The 21,189-nt window shown below is 39.9% G+C and overlaps 1 protein-coding gene across 2 annotated transcripts in view; it reads left to right on the top strand.

The window, feature by feature from the left end:
* The window catches only part of LRP1 (LDL receptor related protein 1), a 320,650-nt gene that overhangs the window by 170,316 nt on the left and 129,145 nt on the right, over positions 1–21,189 (top strand). For both annotated transcript variants that reach the window (XM_063293930.1, XM_063293929.1), the window contains exons 9-10: positions 13,507–13,729; positions 14,454–14,643. In XM_063293930.1, coding sequence (XP_063150000.1) covers positions 13,507–13,729; positions 14,454–14,643 — 413 coding nt within the window. The remainder of the gene's footprint in view (positions 1–13,506; positions 13,730–14,453; positions 14,644–21,189) is intronic.

Below are 21,189 nucleotides of genomic sequence, written 5' to 3'. Positions count from 1 at the left end.
AAATAAAAAAGTAAAACTGTGTGCAATTTTGTTAGGGGGTCTAACTTAGCGTATTGATATTTGCCAACAAAATGCTAAAGGCTTGAGAGTATCTCATTCTATATCTCCCTCTCGGTATCCTATGATCTTCATCAAAGATTCTTCGTCAGGTGCTTCTGTCAAATGAGGCCAGGCAGGTGGCTGAAAGAAAGAAGACATTTTTAGTGGTAGTATTCCATTTATGGAATGCCCTGTCCAGAATGGGGTCTTTTTCTCTATTGCTAGTTTCTATGCCATATAAAGAATTTTTAACGTTTTCTTTGGCATTCTTAAAAATGTATTACTGCTTTTAGAATGTCATGATATTTTATTGTGATATTTTCCTGCTCCTTATATATTTCATGGTATTCCATGTTGGGTTTTGTCTCATTTATATTTATATAATATATTTTAATTGATGTGTACATTGCTTAAAGAAACTGTGCAGCTGGTAGCACAGATTTTGCTAATGCTTGGATAGAAGACAACCAAGAAATCCCAGGGCTGTAGGCCAGGTTGGGAATTTGAAAAAAAAACTTCCAAGAAGAAGGCAAACCACTTTTGTATTATTTCCCAGAAAACTACTTGGCTCTATCGATATGATCACGAGGAACAGAGAACTGCAGTTATGGGATGATTCTGAAGATAATTAATTGAATTAGGAGTACTGGAAAAAAGTACAATGGATGTTTTCCTAACTCCATATAGTAAATCCTGCCTTAGAAGTGTTGTCAGTCTCCCATACTATTTTGAGGGATGAGGGATCAGGAAAGTGTGGCCTATGAAAGAATCGAAAGAGCTGCATATGTTGAATCTTGAGAGAGAAGATCGCTCAGTAGAGATACAGTAAGTACTTTTCAGCTAACTTGATGGATGTCACCTGGAAGAAGCTCAGGACTTATTCTCACTTACTCCAGAGTGCAGGATGAGGAATAATGGATTTAGACTACAGGATGACAGATTCCAAAATCTATGTTAGGAGCGTTTCCTGACCACAGGAGCAGATTGACAGCAGAACCAATTCCCCAGACTGGTGGTGGTCTCCTTCACTGGACATGCTTAAGCATTTACACATGCATCTGTTTGGGATATTTTAATCTGCAGTTCTGTACAGATTAGCAGGAAGCAGGAAGTTGAACTCAGTGACATGAAATGTCACTGTCCACCTCAATGAGCCATGAGCTCTGAATATATTTAACCTGTAGGGGTAAGGAGAGAGAATATGTGAATATGCAAGTTCTCTCCCTCCCAGTTGCATTTTTCTTGCCATTTTAAAGAAAATTGCTGAATTGATTTAAGCAGTAATTGTACCTGTTGCTAAGCGGATAGCCACACAACACTCTTCATTGGTTTGCGTGCTGTTCAAATGGTAACGCACTCCAAAATGAAATTACAGAGGTAATTCTGTGCTTTCCATTTGATGGGAATCTCTGCCCTTGCTGGAGGCCTCCAGAGCCGAATGGCTCATGGCAGGCCCTTCTGTTCTTTTTTGCCTACCAAAGTAGAAGTAGTAGCTTCTTAGTGAAATTTTCTGCTCTCTGTTTGCGACTACCTCTTCTTTCTTTTGAATAATATTCTTTCCTGTTTCTTTATATTTGCTTTGATTTTTTTATTTCTCCTTTTTCACTCTTTCCTTTATTAGTTGCTGTTGGTGGCTCTGAAGGCCTTCATACTGTGTGAACTATTACAGTAAATTTCCTCTGATTTTTTTCTGTTTATTTTGTTTAGAGAAGGGATATTATTGAACCTCATTGTCAAACCTTCAGTACACCTACTTGCTGTAACTGTTTATCCTATTTGAAGGTATTACTTCTGCAGTGTGATCAAAAGGGCAGAAACGGCCAAGACCTTTTTGTTCCTGCAGCACATAGACCTATTTTTGGCATATAATTAGGACATCTAATTAGTCTTTGGTACCAAAGTCTTGAGACTGTACCTCGATTGTTTGTTCTTTGCCTTGAACTTCTGGTGTACCGGAGAGGCTAGAGCAAAAGAAATGAGGATTACTATCATCCAGTGTTGAGGATATTACAATCTTTATTTCCACTTCTCATAGAAGTAATGCAGAACACTGTGGAACTCCCCTTGCTATATAAGGCAGATCAGTCCTATAACTAAGACCTTGTCCTGGACTGTGACATCAGTGGCATTGGCTCCAGATCAGGGCTCTGACCCAACTGTTGTGCCTGGACTACATGTCAAAGAGTCACCTTTGGAAGGAGAGAGATCAGGAATGGACTGTGCCCATATAAGGCAACCACTCAGTATTGTTCCATGTTCTCTTCACTCCTAAAAGAGTATGTCTCAATCCCAGAGCAGGTCCCTATGGAGTAGACAGTAGCCTAACTGGTTTTATTGTTTTGGTATGATCCTGTACTCATTTTATCAGTCCTTTAGTCAACACTACCCATCTGTTTTCACCTCATGGTGACTGAGGCTTCTCTTCTGTATCCTGAGAATGAGATAGTCCCTTCTTTGTCCTGAGAATTCCTATTGTCTGGAGACTAGGGATTCCTGTAGAGCACTAGACCATGTGAGCCAGATGTTTTTGCTCTATACATTCCCTCAGGTTCAGCCTCCAAAGGACACCATTTATGGTTTCCCACCATCTCTACTACCTTGAAAAAAGGCCCAAACTTTAAATTTGGATAAGACAGTGCTAAGCAATTTGAACAAATACCTCTTCATGGTTTATGGTTTCCCACCATCTCTACTACCTTGAAAAAAAGCCCAAACTTTAAATTTGGATAAGACAATGCTAGGCAGTTTGAACAAATACCTCTCCATCTCCAAACCACTTTCCAAATTGTCCCTAATAATTTTGGTTGGATATCAGATTTCTCAAGACAGCTCATAAGACTACCAGTCAAATACATAGCTATTACTATTACTTCAAAGGGGGTAGTTCACCATTTTGCTGTTATGCACACTGTCTACAGGGTTGCTAAAGACTGTCCTTAATTTGAGGACTAAACCATAATCTCTGCTTCCCAGCTCCAAAAGAATATGAAATCCATATTATGTTCAAGACTTTTATTGTGCCTTCCTCTTTCATCTCCCTCTGTCAAATTAATTACTGTGGCGGCATGGATAAATAGGGCAGGAAATTGTGTGGACTGGAAAGAAAGATCTTCTCTGAGTGAATCTTATTCTTTATGTGGTGAATGATCAGGTGTCCTAGGTAGTGCCCTTTTCTGTGGGAGAAGGTGGCTCTTTTTTATCTCCATCTGGTTGAAGACAGGAGGCAAACAGTGGAAGTTTTCCATAGCAAAGCATCATGAGTGACTATGCAGATGTAGATTTAGGACTGAAAGTGGTAATTACACTGATTGGTAATTACACTGAAATCTCTGGAGCCCTGCATTTGCTTGTGTTCCTCCGGTCTTCTTGAATCTGAAGCCAGACATAGATTTTCAATTTGAACAGAAAGATTGTTTTAGGCTGAAAACTGCCATGTAGCTTTGGGTACTGTACTGTGTTGTCCTTGACATTCCTGGCCATAGTTTTGCCCATTCACCACTAGACAACAGATTAAGATGACAGCAAAACAGCAATGACAGACTCACCTGGTTGCATGTGAGAATGTGATAGTGGTTTGCTGAGTTCTGTCTGTAATCATAAGGGGCTACTTTTCCATCCAGATGGATGAAACTGACCACCCCTCTCTTTGGAGAAATCCTGACTTAACTAAGGAAAAGAGGCATAAGTGTGGTTCTCCAAGCCTCAAGCAATGGGAACATCTATTATTAGTATTTCAATATTTCACTGGGCTGAAGAGAGATGGGATTTCCTTGGTTGAGAAATCTGTACATCATGCTATCCAAAGTGCTAGTCTGCCATTTAAAAAGAGATCAGATTGACTTGCAGTGGTGGCCATTGCAAACATTTACACAAGTATTGCTCTAATGCCAAACCTTTGGTTTGCATTAAGACATTAATGTTTTCAATTTCAGGTGCTCTCCTTTGGTTTGGCAGCAGCCCCCTATGTTTTAGTGAAATGCATGGCCATAATCATTTCATACCTCCATCTCCAACAATTGTTACATATGGATACATATGTACATACATCTGGAGTATTGTAGCTCCTCTGTAAATGGAACTTAGTAGCCCTTCTGTAAATGGAATTATAAATCTATGGTACCAATACCATGAAGTTACCCGCACCAATTTGGGACTGATACTCAACAGCCCCCCCTAATACATTTTTGCAAATGCATGTTGGAACTTGGTGTGCAGTCTGAAATGGGCAAGGTAATGGTCTACCCCCTGACCGTGGGGTACTGGCTATTCTAGCTGGTCAAAACTTGCAGGTTCATCAGCATATTGCACTCCAAAACTGTTAAGACATAACATCAGGTGCCACCATGGTTAATCCCTTTACTCATTTATATATGTAACCCCTTCAAACCTAATATCTCAAATATGGTCTCCACTCAAGAAGCCTTTTGGCACATTTGAAAGAAGTTGTAGTCTAGCCCTTCCTCAATTTCTGTCCAGTTTCCAACCTTCACTTTTTTGGAAAGGTTATTGAGAAGGTAGTTGAGCTGCAGCTTCAAAGGACCCTGGGGGAAATGGATTATCCGGACCCATTTCAGGATGGGACATAGTTCTGAGACTGCATGGGTCGCACTTTCCCCATCCTTGATCTCTCAAAGGCCTTCAATACCATTGACCATGAAATCCTTCTGAATCACTTAGAAGATAGGGAATAAGAGATACAATGTTGTGGTGATTCTCCTTCTTTCTCCAGGGCCACTTCCGTTCTATGTTGGGGTGTGTGTTGGGGGGGGGATCTAACCCTAAACCTTTGCTTTGTGGGGTTCCTCAGGGATCCATTTTCTCTCCAGTTTTGTTTAACGTCTGCATGAAGCTTCTGGCTGATACAGTAGACTCTCAGTTAACCGGAACTCAAGCAACCAGTACTCTCAAGGAGCCAGCAGAAAAATTGAACTGGCAGTCTCAAGCAACCAGAAAAAAAACCAGGCACTCTCAAGCAACCAGCAAAAAAAAATCTGTATCTCTCTGCTGCCATCTAGTGGGTATTAGGGTTTAATAGTAACTCTCAAGCAACCAGAAACTGCATTTATCCAGCATCTACCAATCCCCATGGGTGCCGGTTAATTGAGAGTCTACTGTATAATCTGTTGGCATGAGGTCGTGTGTCATCAATATGCTGATGATATTGAGTTATACATCTCTGCCCCTGGCCAACCAAACGATCCTTTCACAGTTCTGTCCCTGTGTCTGGAAGTTGTGTGGGTCTGGTTAGGGGAAAACAGGATCCAAATTATCTCTAGGAAAGCTGAGTGGCTGTGGGTTTTAGCCTCCCACCTCCGATACAGTTCAATTTGTGGATCCTCCTTGATTCACAGCTCCTGCTTGTAGAAGCGGGTGGCAACCATGGCCTGGAGAGCATTCTTTTGTATGCCAATTGTGTCCATTTCTGGATTGGGAGACCCTGCTCATGGTCACTCATGTCTTAGTCACCTCCTGATTGGATTTCTGCCATGCGCTCTATATGGAACTGCTTCTGAAATCATCCAGAAACTGCAGCTGGTTAAGAATGTGGCAGTGTTGGTACTAATGGGCATGCTTCACTATGCCCATGTAACATCACAACTTTGCAAGCTGCACTGGGTTCCAGTAGGTTTCTGGGTGCAATTCAAGGTACTAATTATGAGTTATAAAGCCCCACATGGCAAAGGACTGGGTTATTTCTGGCATCACCACTTGCCAGTTATCTCTTACTGTCCCACAAGGTCACACAGGTTGGGCATACTCTAGGTTGCCTGTGAAAGGATGCTGTCTAATGGGGCCTGGGACATATGCCTTCTCTGTTGCTGTGCCTTTGGAACAAGCTCCTCCCCACCCCCCAAAGTTCAGGTGGTCCTGACCCTTTTGGCCTTCTGCAGAGCCATGAAGACCTGGCTTTTCTCTTGTGCACTTCATTCTGTGTGGTGTATGTTTTTATTGATAGCCTTGATTATGTGTTGATTATGTCTTTGACTTTTGTTGGGTTGTTTTTTTGTACTGTACTGCACCGTCTCAGATGCTGACTGCAGTCAGGAAATCAGAAGATGCTTAATCCTTGGGAGAAGAGCAATGACAAATCTTGATAAAATAGTTAAGAGCAGAGACATCACACTGACAACCAAGGTCCGTGTAGTTAAAGCAATGGTGTTCCCCGTAGTAACATATGGCTGCCAGAGCTGGACCATAAGGAAGGCTGAGAGAAGGAAGATAGATGCTTTGGAACTGTGGTGTTGGAGGAAAATTCTGAGAGTGCCTTAGACTGCAAGAAGATCGAACCAGTCCATCCTCCAGGAAATAAAGCCAGACTGCTCACTTGAGGGAATGATATTAAAGGCAAAACTGAAATACTTTGGCCACATAATGAGAAGACAGGACACCCTGGAGAAGATGCTGATGCTAGGGAGAGTGGAGGGCAAAAGGAAGAGGGGCCGACCAAGGGCAAGGTGGATGGATGATATTCTAGAGGTGACGGACTCCTCCCTGGGGGAGCTGGGGGTGTTGACGACCGACAGGAAGCTCTGGTGTGGGCTGGTCCATGAAGTCACGAAGAGTCGGAAGCGACTAAACAAATAAACAACAACTGCACCGTCTGGTACTTACTGGTATATTGTATGCTGCCCAGAGTTCAGTGAATGAATGAGTGATCCAATGAAGATCACTCCTATCACTGTCCAAACATGAACATCTTAATTCTAGTCAATCATTTGAGTCAGCACAACAGTCTCACAAATGGGAGACTGAACAAGGCCATTGTTCATAGTCTATTTTGAGAGTGAGAATACTGTAGTCCCATTTTGCCATCTAATCAGCTCTCAATACAGTAGGTTTTGCAGTAGAGTAGAGATAGCCTCTGTCCAAAGATGTGAGCTGGAAAAATATTCACTTCAGCAATTTTGGCAGTTCAGTCTTCAGATTATTGTTTTTAAACAGTAAGAAACTAAAAGCTACATTGCAGTTGCATATTTTATTATTTATTACCCAACAATAACAATATTTCTTTGCCTGCATGAGTCCCTTTGGATTGTGGTGTAGAAATATGTTTAATAAATAATAAAATAATTTAAAAAGATTCTCAACATATGTATACATGCTTCTAGTTTCTTTTAATAAATGTAATGTTCAGATCTCATTTAAAAGGGTAGATTTAATTATTTCTACATCAGATGGTGAAACCCATGCACACACACACACACAGGGTACTGATCCTGAGATGAATATGCTAATTAGTATCATACTAGGAAAATATTTTGGAAAACACTCTAACTACGTAGGAGACATCTTCCTATTCGGAACAGACCCAGACTTCTGTATGTTTTCCCCTTCTCTCTCATCTTAAAGACAGCATCCAAGGTTCAGAGGGTTGGGATCCAAAACCACCTCATTATCCAAGGGGCCAGAGCAACCCTGGATCATTCCCCTGCCTTGTCTAGCAAGTGGCAGCTTCTGGAGACTATAGAGTGGCCTGTTTGGACTTTCAATCTGTTCGTCTCATAGTATGAAACCCCTAAACCTGGAGCAAGTCCCACCAACTTTCAAGGGCATTTTGATGTATTTGGGAAGCTTTCAGCACAGTTTAAATGTATTTACTGACTTCCCTGCCTGAAGGAACTTTGAACCTTTGGAATGATCTGTTTTTCAAGTTTGCTTTTTTGAGAGAGTTGATTTCAACAGATTTATTTACCCCTCAGCTATAGCTGCCTATTGATTTTCATGTGGGATATCTCTTTTCTCAAATCTCTTGGTTAAAAAAAGTTTCTGAAGGGCATTCTGCTTCTTCTGATAGTGACTGTAGTCCCTTCCTGGAGTTTGTCTTTGATGTTATTTATGTTAATGAATAAACCCTTTAAACCCTCCACCATCTTGTGTCCTCCATTTATTGGAAGACAGCCTTTTGGTTGTTATTACTTCACCCACAGGGTTGCAAGTTATGTGCTTTAAGGACAGATCTATCTTACATGATTTTGTATGAAGAGAAGTGTATAGGGCAAATGGGATACACAGCTGTGTAACGTACTCCCTTGCCCCCACAGGTATTACAGAACAGTCATTGCTCCCAGCTTAATTTATCATGATTTGTCTTGCCTCAAGAACCTAACAGATGGAGAAAAAACGCATAAAAAGGTGAAATAACCAGTATCATGGGTTAATGAATATATGTCACATCCTAGAGCAAATTACAGTATAAATTGTAGTCTACTTAATAGTGTTACTTCCCAAAATAATTTTTTTCTTCCTTGCTTCAGAGTGATGAGTGGCAAATCTACTGCAACTACATGGCTCATGACAAAATTGAGATTGAGTTTGTCACTGTTAAGTTAAAAAGCAGTGATGGAAAGAATGAAAAAGCTTTAGCAAGTCTTTCACCAACTGAAATTGCAAAAATGAGAATTAGAATTTACATTCATTTGAAATTTGGGATTGTTGCATCCAGAGCCTTCAAATAGGCTTACCTACATCTTGTGCTTTAGCCAGGCTTCTAATAACAGTTAATTTTATTTAAATCATGTTCAGCAGAGGTGTAAATTACAAAATTCGAAGTGTGAAGCTGCAGCATACAGGGTATGAATTACAGTCTAATAGATGCAAATTGGGATTTCCTCAGTGGTTTTCAAGTCAAGATCATATCCAGGTAGAAACCTGAAGCTATGCATAATGCATTTTTTATGCTTGACTATCTCTCCAAAATTATCACTGTCTCCTTTTGAATAATTAATTTAAGTGCCTATCAATGTCAGATTTATCTGAGTAGCAGTTGATACAAAACAGCAAGTGTTTCATTTGCTTATTGTCTCTTTTTGAATTACCACCCAATTAGAAAACTTAGCTGAAATAATTAATTAGCATAGTTATAGATATTTCAAAGGGAATAGCAATTTTGTATTCTGAGAACAGGGATACTTCCCAATTTAAATCATGAGTTGGCGAGTGAAAGAGTTGATGGATTAGGTCTAATCTTCAGTGTTTCTTCACAATGTCTAGGGGATTAGATGGGGAAAACTTCACATTCCATGGTCTTCTTTTCCTAAATCTACACTGGTCCAAATACCTGCTATTGCAGAAAATCAATTGCTACAGCATGCTTGATAGGTGGCCATCTACCTTTTGCTTAAAAGTGTCTAAGGTGAATCTGCCATTTTGATAGCCTTCCATTTTCAAATCAATCCATACTATTAAGAAGTGTGTCTAATAACATATAGGAATTTTTATTGGTCAAAGAAATATATGGCTGCATTCCAGCATCTGGAAGCTACTTGTGCATAATTTCGGTGGTCAGAGATCTAATAAGGAGCTGGCGTTTCTTGCATATTGAGTGCAGGGATCAATTCCATCTGACCATTGCATTCCTTGGTGAGTAGATATCTTTATGGGTAGCTGTTTGCCTTTGGTGAAATGTTAATGGAAAGGGGAAGGAGGTAAAAGAGAAGCATCTGAATGTTTAGTCACTCTTGGTTCAACTGAAAATGCTGGTGAGAAATAAAAGAGGACTTTTATGACATACTGTGGAATGGGCATTGTGCCCATGGATGGGAAGCTGATTTGGCAAAAAAAAAGAACACGAAGGTCATCATGTATGAGAAGTATTAGTCATTGCTAAGTGGCTCAATCAGCTCAAAGTTTCTGTTGTGTAACATTTCTTTGGTTCTTCCGCTTATTTGTTTCTGCTTCTGTTTTGTTGCACCCTATGGCGGGGACCTATACTCACCTTGCAAATAAAGTTATTAAACTTCCTTCAGATTTGTTCTGAAGACTCAGTTAACATCAATTCTCTCATGAATTTCCATCTCACCTTAAACAGCATCTCCATTAGCTTGTGGCCCTTTCTAAGCCAGTCCTGAGAAATCTCATTAATCTTTAGTCTATTTTGCATTTCTCTGCATAAATTAGATAGTTTTAAGCCACGTCTCTGCCAGAGCAACAATGGCATCACTTCTATGACCTATATAATACTACCAGGATTGGTCCTACCATAAGGCAGAACAAGGTCAGCATCTTGGGCACTACAATACAATTCTTAGTTATGTAAAGTTAAATTGTTATGAATTTATTACTACCATATTTTTAACTCCTGATGAGGAGGAGAGGTACTTTTGTGAGACTCTGTTTCAGATGGTAAAATAACTTGGTTGGCACCAGATATGAGGCAGTACGATTTGCTGATTGTCTCAGGCAACAAAATACTTTGCCTCAGAACTTCTCTAGTGTTAATTACAGTCATAAGAGAATTCTGGGGAATTCAGAATGGCCTAGTGGCTGGAGCATTTAGGTGCTGCTGAGAGGTCCAATTCAATCTCTGGCAGGGCTCAGTGATATATTAGACAAGTAATTACAAGTAAAGTAATTGCTTCTCACTTCAACACCAGGCTAAGAGAGGGTCATGTATAGGAAAGTAGGGCTTGGGGGCTTAACACCTCTCTGCCTGTTGCTTCTCCTTGAAAACCAACGTTCCCTCAGTGCTTTTTTTCACCTCTTTCTGTGATGATCCAGACGCATATTTTATCATGCAGACGTACCTTTGAGATCCTGTTTGAGGATGGGTGGTGGTGATTGTTTGGGGAAAAGGTTCAGGGGAAGGATTTAACTATCACAGCTACAATTTCTCCAATCTAAACCCTGGCTTTACTTTCCTTACTAGCCCGTAATGTGTTGTAGGGCTGTCCGCCCATAAGTGCCTTGGCAAGCCATTTATGGTTAGATCCTAAATATGTTCATTCACAAGTAAGTTCTCCAGTGGGCTCACTTTCAAGTATTTATTTGTTCAGCTCAGTTATGGCCTTGATCTCTGTACAGTGGAGAGAAGTGTATGCTAGTGTTTATGAAAAGGGGAGGGGGGACAGAAGGAAGAGAGGATAATGGTGGTGATAGTAAGGACATTCAGAACAACTGCATTTTGATGCATTTCTTCAGTATTTCATTGTGCTAAACTTGAGGTCTACTTGTACATGGCTATAATCATCTGCCTTCTGAGATGCTTTCCTTAAACCCAAAAATATTGTCATTCTTCCTTTAACACTACGTGTGCGTATGTATATTTACAGCATTATGTTTCAATCTTATTTTTCTGTGGATACTCAATATTCAGGAGGCCACCTTCTGAATTTGCTGATTTTTTTCCCTGTTGCAGGCTGAAAGATAACGGTATTTGAAAATGGCCTCATGCACCCACCATTGACTGCCATCTAGTGTTTATTTTGCCTTTCTCTCTCCTAACTCACTTTTGCCAAACACACACACTCACGCCTTTAAATGGGTTGCTAAATTTTGGTCATGGGGTGTGGGGGGGTAGCTACTTTCAACTTTTCCCTGGCTATTGGCTATAGCAATTTCATTTTAATCCTCACTTCTGAGGATGGGTAAGTGGAAGCTGGATGCCTTGCGTTCTGGAGTGGAGCAAACAAAGTCCTGTTCTACTTCCCTTTCTTTGCTGACAACCTTCCCAGCCAACTCCCAAATGCTAAAATCATGATTTAACATATATCTGCTGATGATGAAATGCATTGAGCTTACCCCCTACTAGGTGAGTGTAGGATTGCAGTCTACAGAACACAGAAGCAAGGCAATCTGGTCTGAAGGTAAGGTTGTGACCCCAACCACTAGAAATTAAATCCCATTGGATTCAGTAGGACTACTTTCCAGCTGAATATATGATTAGGCTACTCGGTTTTTTAAACTATAAAGCCTTAAGGGCAAATTTATTATAAGGACTATACACCCAAATGCAGACAATTTTTTAAAAAAATAAATCAATATGTAGCTTGCTTTCTCTGTGTTTAAAGGTTATTTGCATATTAAATATGAAAAATTGGTTTAGCAAAACACAGTTTAATCTATTTCTTAATTCTACAGTAGCTGAAGGAAGCTGGAGACATAGCATTTTTTTTTCTTCCAAAGCCTTAGCTCTACCACCTGAGTGGATAATTCCCTGATAATTCTCTGACTACTTTGAAGACTCATACAAAGCACTCCTGTCTCACCAGTAATTAAAACACACAAATACATAACCATATTATTTAAGTAGCCACCCTGTTGCCTGCAAATATTTTGGCATATCCGCCCTAGAATTCCCAGCCAGCATAAATCTTGGCCATACTCCCTGGAAGTTGTAATGCCAGCACATCTGAGGGGCATGACATTTGGAAGTCTGATTTAAAAGTACTAGTTGGAAGGAAAATCTTGCCCTGGCATCACTCAGGGAATATGCTTATGCTCCAGATATGACATGGAGGATCATGATCCACTGGTAGAAAGAATAGCTTTGAAGTGGGTTCTCCTTTTCAGCTGAGTGCTATCTGCATTTAATCAAAAATCCAACTGAGTTCATTGGTATGTACTTCCAATTCACACAGGTTTGCAGCCCAGCAGTACATTTTAACAGAAGTGCATGGGACTTTGTCTCTGTGTTTAATTAAAGATTTTCCAATTCAGAGATTTCATGGGTGGTTTAATTAAAGCTGGGTATTGTAAATCTTACCCAATCTACCTCATGATTTTCACATCTGAGGAAAAACAGAAGTTCTTCACAATGTGTGTGAAATAACACCATTCAGAATGGAATTCTACTTTTGTAGTATGAGTGGGAATTTTAATAATTTCCTTTCCCAGCAGCTACCTTATAGAATTGTACAGATTTCCATTCTTTAGATACATAGATGCCGGCCATTATCTCAGTTTCTGTTTTTATTTTAGATCTGTTCGCATGCTTAATGGTTAATACAACACCCCCCACCCCCAAGGAGAGGGGTGAAGACTACCTTGGGTGTTAGGCCTGAAAGCAGAGCCAAGAATGAATGTGGTACTGTATACGTAAATTAGAAAAAAAACCAAGTGTTACTGCTGCTGCTTAGGAACGAATGTGTATGTTTGAGCAGGGCTTGGAGAAAGGCAGAAGTTAAGAGTTCTAGGAGACAGAGAGGAAAAAAGCATAGCCAAGAATCTACTCAATGAATTACAGTCCGCATTTATGAGTTATTTTAATTATTTAACTTATAATTTCAATTCTTTAATTTTGGTGTGGGGGGGTTTGCTTTTGTGTGTGAAGAAAGAGGGAGGGGGAAAGAGAGAAAAAAGAAATAAAAGCCGAGTTACACATGTGGCATGTGCATCATTGTTGCATATAGAAAATAAGTCAGCTTAAATTTTAAACACATCATTGAACTTTGACCACACCAAAATATTACTCTTCTTTCTATTATATCTATAGAGAGAGATCTCATATACAGACATATAGCAGTTTTTCTGCATCCCCAGGCCTATTTATGGAGATGTATATAATGGCTATCTCTAGCATTCATGTATGTTGCATTTATACATTTTTGTGATTTTATATATGATTTCATTAATAAGATCTGTTACATATATATTGTGCTACTGCTAGTTCCCTTTATTTATTGTATGCATCTCCTTTACTTTTCATTTATATTTGGAGAGCTCCTCATGTCTTTTCTCCTTTCTCTATAGGAAGGTTTTCTTCACTGACTATGGACAGATACCAAAGGTGGAACGCTGTGATATGGATGGGCAGAATCGTACAAAACTGGTTGACACCAAGATAGTCTTTCCCCATGGTATCACCTTGGACTTGGTCAACCGGCTTGTGTACTGGGCAGATGCTTACCTTGACTACATTGAAGTGGTGGACTATGAAGGAAAAAATCGACACACGATCATCCAGGGCATCTTGGTGAGTGTGCCTTGGGAGAGCGATCAGGGGAGATACATCTTGTGAAATATGATGCTGTTGTGTGCAACTCTTGAACCATCTGGTGCATCCCTATCTTTGGGAATCACAGCATTGGCAGTACTTCAACATGTATTGAGTCCCAAGGTAGTGGAATAACTATAGCCTGATGTATAGGATCCTGAAGAGGGTAGACATAAAGGTGTTTTCCAGATGTTTTGTGTTACAGCTCCCACAGTCCCTCACCATGCTGCCTTAGGTTGATGGGGATTGGTTCAAAGCTAATGGACCAAGATTGCCTGTCTTTATATTGGGGGCTATAGACTCTAAGGAGCTGGTGAATTGTTTTTGTAAAACAGGGCATCTCTTCTCTCGTACACAGTTGCAGTTAGGAAAAGCCAGTAAGCTGTAACGGATAAAGATTAGACTTGTTCAGATAATATCCAGATTAAAGTCCTTGTTCAGCAAGGAAGCTCATTTTTTTGCCATACCTGTCTCACAGGGTTGTGTAATGATGGAAGCATGCGATACAGGGATTATAAGTAATATAGAGAATCACAAGAATTTTAAAAATCTACCTGATACTCTTCTTTTGTTGAATGCCTGGAATCTGAACCATAATGTGCTGGAATCAGAGAGAAGATACAGAGCAAAGGAAGAAAGATCTTCATTTCTACCCAATGGTCTCATCAATTTTTTTAAAAAATATTGCATTTGTTGTTTGTAGATAGAGCATCTCTATGGCTTGACTGTCTTTGAGAATTACCTGTATGCCACCAATTCTGATAACGCCAATACTCAGCAGAAAACTAGTGTCATCCGAGTCAATCGTTTCAACAGTAGTGACTTCCAAGTGGTCACACGGGTGGATAAAGGTGGAGCTCTTCATATCTATCACCAGCGACGGCAACCCAAAGGTAGATAAGGGAGGTCTAAAATGTCTGGGGATAAGGGAGAAACTGATGGTGTTCAGTCTTGGTTGGTTCATTGGTTGGTTGTATAATGTTCTTGTTTGATGTTCAAGGTCTCTTTCATGATTGATCTCTGTGAAAGGACATAAAGATTGTGCTTTCTTCAGATAAAGTGTCAGGAAAATACAGCTATGCATGCAGATACTGTATGTTCAAACAGACATACTTAGCAGAATGATATTCAGAATTAAAGTCATCCACTGGAACATGGATATAGACTCCATGTAGACATCTTTGCACCCATTTCTAGCACAGCATCAGAAGGCTTAGTCCATTATTTGCAACCCATTCATGGCTACTGTTTTCAGTATGGCCTTATTTGGGGTAACCAAGGAGGCAGTAGCAAACCACTTCCAAAATCTTGCCAAGAAAACTGCAGGGACTTGTCCAGGCAGTGACCTAGACACCAGGATGGGGAGAAAAATAGATTGGAAAGCATGCTGGGACTCATATTCTGTATGGTGATTAGTGGTAGCTCTTCTCATGGTTGGTGACATTTGAATTTTAGCTAGGAAAACTGCCAGGCACTGTAATTACAATGTTCTCCCAAGGAGCTGTACGGACAATGGCACACCATGGCTCCATTCCAGATATGTGTTAAGGGCATGCTGTGAGGAGAAAGTGATTGATTGCCAATGTAAAGTGTGGCAGAATGGCTGGATGGGTCAGCCCTAGATGTGATTGATCTACTAGGGCCATACTGAATGACAATTTAGAGAAGTCTTTATCACTCTGCTTTTCTGATGCTCTGGACCTCACTTCTCTTTTCATGGAATCTCTTATTATATAGTATGCTGATCTGAGTAAAATGTGTGAGACTTTTTTGATTCTTTTCGTGACAGTCTTAGAACATCTATGAATCCATTCTGCAATATCTGCTTATTTACAGGCAGATGGTTGTAGTTAAGGATCACTTCATGTCCATTCAGAGTTTTCCTCTGTGGCAGTGGAATTGCCCAGAATTATAAACCAAAATCTGTTTTGGAGGATTGGCCATGATAATTTTAATTTAAGTAGGGAACTAAATAATGGATAATACCATCTTAAGATTTGTAGTGATAGAGCCATTAAATTCTCACTTCTGTCATAGTGTGGTCATCCAAATCATCCATCTTCCCTGCTTTTTTGGTTGTCCCAAGCTGTTAGGAGAAGATATGCTGCTATGACCTTAAAAAAAGAGCTCATTAGTATAATCCCAACCCTCCAAAATTAGAACTTTGGCTTTGAAAAAGTAGCCTCAGTATAAAACGGCAACATTTTAATGGTGTTAACTAAGTCACAGATGGATTTTGTTAAACAGAATATACTTGGTTGTGGTACAGATTTTAAGAATGAGTTTAAAGATCATGAAAGCTTATGCTACAGTAAGCCTTCAATCCTAAACATCCCTACTGCTGGGCTCTCTCTGTCTAATTTGTGTGTCACCAGTTTCATTTTGAGTCATGGCAGCTTCAGACACAACAATATAATTCAGATTGTCCAAACTGTTAACTCCATATTTTGGCACTTGCTTACATTAGAGGTTCACAGAGGTGACACAGCTAGTTTAGTTATTTCATTATGGAGAAGAATCCACATGCACACAGAAGATATTCCATCTGCAGTACAGAGAAGCCACCCTTTCGAGTCAATGGAAATTTGGTTGCTCTCTTTCTGGCCTTGAAATTGGGCAGCATCTGCTAAGTGTTTACAGAATGGTTCTGCTTCATCTGGGAACTTTGGGTTCCTGCCTCACCAGCTTCATTCCTTACACTTGCGAGGAATCTTCACCCGTGAAGAAGAGAGTGGAGCAATAATCAGAATAAACATGCATTTATTCCTGTTAATGTTTAAGATAGCAGCAAGCCTCTTCCTTTTTCTTGCTGAACCAACTGCCTTGATTGGAAACACTAAGTTTTGGAGCAAATGTTTTTGGAGACTGCTGCTGGTTAACTGGAATTTTGAAAGGCTACTTTGCATTATCCCTCTCTAGATTCAATGGGAGCTGAGCTTGTGAGAATTTTCTAGGCATCTGCAAATTGTTCCATTCTGGGGATAAACTTTCCAAGGAGCTCCAGAACACTCAGTTCTTCCTGCAGATGATGCCGGTCTATCTGATCTGGGGGTGGTCTGGCAATTTGCTGGAAGTACTGTAAATCTCTGGAACTGGAAGCTCCACTGTCAGACCACTCCCAGAATTGTCTAACAATATTCTAGCTACTCAGGTATTTAATTTTGAGGAGCAACTTTACTGCAGGCAAAGCAAGGTACACTTGTGTATTATCTACTTCAGCCTAGTAGATGGATCAAAGGATATTGCTGCACACCAAAAGTATATGGAAGCTTCTCCTTCTGAGTTGCTCCAGTACATGCAAATATCCTCTTTTCTACATTATGTGAGGCTCAGTACTAAGGGATTTATTCATATTTTTCCATGAAATTTCCCTTTCAGATCAGGAATAAGAACCCGAGGAACAAACTAGGAACCTCTGGTCCCAATGTCTCTTCTGCCACAGGATGCCTTGTGGCTTTAGTTTGGTCATATTCTTTCAGGCTCAGAGGTACCCATTTGTGCAATATAGCAACAATAATGTTTACCCACACAAACACTTTGGATGCCAGAAAGCAAATGCATTTTTAAAAAATGTTACGTACCAAATTTACATCATACCTCTTAACTGTGCAAGTTATTACTTCGTTTGTTTAGGAGAAAAAAATACACTACATTTCTACTACTTCTTTGTACCTAATCTGTAGTGGCAGAAGCCCGCTTTTCATCTTCATCACTTGGTTGTGAGTTCCACAGTTCCATTAGCTGCCCAGACCAGTATATTGTGCCACTTACCATCTTGATCCTTGTATAACTTGTTTTGTAACTTCTAGTCAGAGGATTATTAGAGAGTCAAATACCTCTCTGAGAGCAGGATGTTCTTTTATTGTAAATGAAAGTCCTCCATAGTCAGTGGTATAACAAGTGGCTGTTCCATGACATAGGTTCCTTGCTTCATGTGACACAATGTCAAAGCTGCTTAGGATATTACCCAACAGTGCCAAATTCTTTTTAATAATCTACTTTGTGGTCCCAGAGGCATCTTGGTCAAGGTTGTTAATGATGTCTGTGGATGATGTTTTATTGTCCTGTATTCTGCAGTGATATCATATGACTGTTGGTCTTTATGTACACTACATAGATAGAATCCCTTCAGCTTGAAGCAGTAGATACATTTTATAAACAACTAGACAACCCTGTGACCCACCGGGTCATCCTTTGAGAGGAAGATAGTGCAGCCTGACATGACCAGAATGAACATTAAATCTTAGGCTGACCATATTTTTTTTTACCCCTATGCTGGATGGTCCCATGATCATCTAAGAAGGGTATATATCATAAATAGAAAAATGATTGTGATGGCAAGCAAACTTCAATAATAAGTCAGTATTTACTTACCTAGATAAACATAATGACAACAGGTGAGCAAACAAGCAGTGGGAGCGGTAGCGACTTCTGACTTCCTGCCGGCTTCCCCATTGACTTTGCTTGTCGGAAATTATGCTCATGTGACTGCAGGGATGCTGCAATGGCCACAACTTTGCGAATAAAACTGGTGTGAACATTGTGGAAATTCCAATTCCGCAGGAGTAATGGGGCCCAGATTCTTTGAGTTAGTGGATTTTAGGCACCTTGATTCAAAAACTGTTGCTCCATAATGCGCCATTTGGGCTAACCTGAGGGTACAAATAAACAAACAGATAAACACAATGAGAGTTTTAGTAGTCTATAGATAAACCTGCAGGGTGGGGTGTCATGAAGGCACACATATCACCATAATGAGCTGGTCCTTCAAACTTCTCTAGAAATACAGAAGGAGAGGTTCAAGTCTCTTGTACTAAAGTCCACACCCATGTTCAGTCAATTGGTGCTTGGGCTGCTGTTTCATTTGCTGACTAGACAGTAAACATTTTCTAAAATAAATCATGCCGTTTGAACTGGGTCAGAGGGATTAACCATTGATTTTCTACTGACTCCACATCTTCTCAATCGATTAGGCATCCTTCTCTGATATTCTCAAATGTGCCAGGAAGGATATTTGGATATTGAGAATACTTTACACCCCAAACATAATAAAAACAATAAAATGATGTGAAATTAAACAATAGCAGTAAAACCACCCACTGACCAGCTATACAAATTCAACCAAAGGAAGTATTTTTCCTTTTATAACCCTCCTGTGTTTTCCCTCTGCTCCTTCCTTAGCATCAATGGCTGCTGCATGCCTTTGGATTGGAAGTTCTCAGAGCCTCTTTCTGGAAGAGTCTTTGTGTTGGTGTTTCTCTTCAAAAGACTTCAAATAACTTGAAGGAGTACCTACATTCATACTAGCTGAATTAGGCCATTTGTTGGCCTCAGTCTTCTTCACACTGGTTGACCCTAGACTAAATCACTTCATTTTTTAATTTTATTTCTGTAATCCCAGATGCAAAAAAGGAGATTAAACCACAAGGAACAGAGCATCTGTTCCAATTTCTTGCCTGATAGGAGAACTTTAAAATTTTTCTATAATATTGAAAATACATTTTGTGAAACAAAGCCGAAATTCAGCTTGCTTCATGCCTTATGATAAAGCATCATTGTAACCATTAAAAGTTGGCACTTCCCTGCATCCTGGTACTTCTAACACAACTTCTAGAAAAAGAGAAAGTCAGAGTGGAGAGCTAAAATGTAGTTCAAAGTGAACTAAGTGAAATATCTTCAGTTAACAGTTCTAATTTATCTTACTAGGAGTGATGTCTAAGTTACTTCAAAACACAATTTCAGAAGCTTTAGTTCAGGCAGAATGTGATGGCCAGGAGTTTGACTGACATTGCTGGCTTGGGTTATTCCTTTGTGATCTGAGCAAAATCCCTCAATCTACTGTGTTGTCATTCCAGTTCAAAGGCTAGGAGCACACATCATGTCAAGCAATGGCTTTATTACCTAAGCAACAACAACTGGGTTCATACAACAACCAAGCCTAAATTAAGCATACCTTGTGCTGTGAAAATCAGGCCATATTGTTGGTGTTTCTCTTCAAAAGGCTTAAATAACTTGCAATCCTTGAAAGAGGATTCAGTCATACCGGCTGAGTATCAATTTAATCAGAGATGAGATTTCTCAGACACCAAGCAACCCCCCTGTCACGGATTCTTTTATAAACCATGCCCAATTAGATTGATCCAGGCTCAAGAGAGACACAAAAGTACTGGACCATGGACAGGTGGTTTCTTTATATTTCCCTATACGGGTTGGGGAGATGTTTTATTCTGCAAAAACAAACATATAAAAGTGATATGTGGGTGCTTCCTATGTTCTCTTCTATTGTTATCTCTATACTATTACTATGACTGTTATGACTACTATTACTAAGATAAGTACTATATTCTATAATATTACTATTTAATACCCTATATTCTATTACTATTACCTATTACTCTATTACAATTACCTATATACTTTGCTCTATACTGTTACTAGTATGCATCAATGTTTCTTTCTTAAGCCTGTTCTGTCTTAGTCCCCTCTCTCTGAGATTTCTTCTTTTTCAGTTAATGGTCAGCATATAGAGATCTTGCAACTTTTTTATATTATGCTTTCTCTTGCTGGGCCTCTACATTTCTTTTTCTCTTTTTTGGACCATCCACTCCTTCTGAAGGAAAAATGCCTTCTTTTGTTTTGCTGATGTACTCAGTTTGCTGGTGACTGCAGAGCTCCAAAACACACATCTCCTCCTGTCTCCTCTGACACCTGTGTCAAGGTTGCTGTTTTATTGGCACCTCTGCTGTGCTGATGCTGAGGAAAAGGCTCAAATGGGAAGGAAAGAAGGCAGCACAGCTGCCTGCAATTTTCTCAAGCAGCCCACCCCAAATTATTCATCCTAATATTGTAAACAGTTTAAGCTTGCTGACTTTTTAATTGCACTTTTATTTGCTGGTTGGTTTGTTCACAATTCCTAAAAATGTGGGCTTACGGTTTATGTAAACTTGCACAAAGATTTCCAATATATTAAAAACAACTAGTAAGTCCCAAGAAACATCCCAGTTGCTCAGGCAATATTTGCACTGCCTTTAGACTTTTTACAAGAACGGTTAACATTAATTTCTCTTTGCTCTGATATACCACATAGATGTATGCTTGTCAGGAATTTCAGCAACTTGTAAGCCTTTTAGCCAACAAGAAGAAAATGTTGTGGCTTTAGGTCACGTTGAAGTCCAGGAGCTCACTGATATTTATGAACAATGTGCGTAGTATGAATAGAGAGCCAGTCTGGTGGTGTGGTTGAGGCACCAGATGAGAAACCGGGAGACCGTGAGTTCTAGTCCCTCCTGGGGCACAGCTGGGTGACCTTGGGCCTGTCACACACACACAGCCCTAGGAAGCAGGCAAGGGCAAATCACTTCTGAAAAGCCTTGCCAAGAAGACAGCAGGAGTCAACACTGACTCAAAGGCACCAACTAAGTAAAACATAGTATGAATAG

Source organism: Candoia aspera, chromosome 2 (genome assembly GCF_035149785.1).
Source record: "Candoia aspera isolate rCanAsp1 chromosome 2, rCanAsp1.hap2, whole genome shotgun sequence".
NCBI classification, from domain to species: domain Eukaryota; kingdom Metazoa; phylum Chordata; class Lepidosauria; order Squamata; family Boidae; genus Candoia; species Candoia aspera.
Note: the sequence above shows the minus strand (reverse complement) of the source record. Positions and strands in the feature narration are given on the sequence as shown.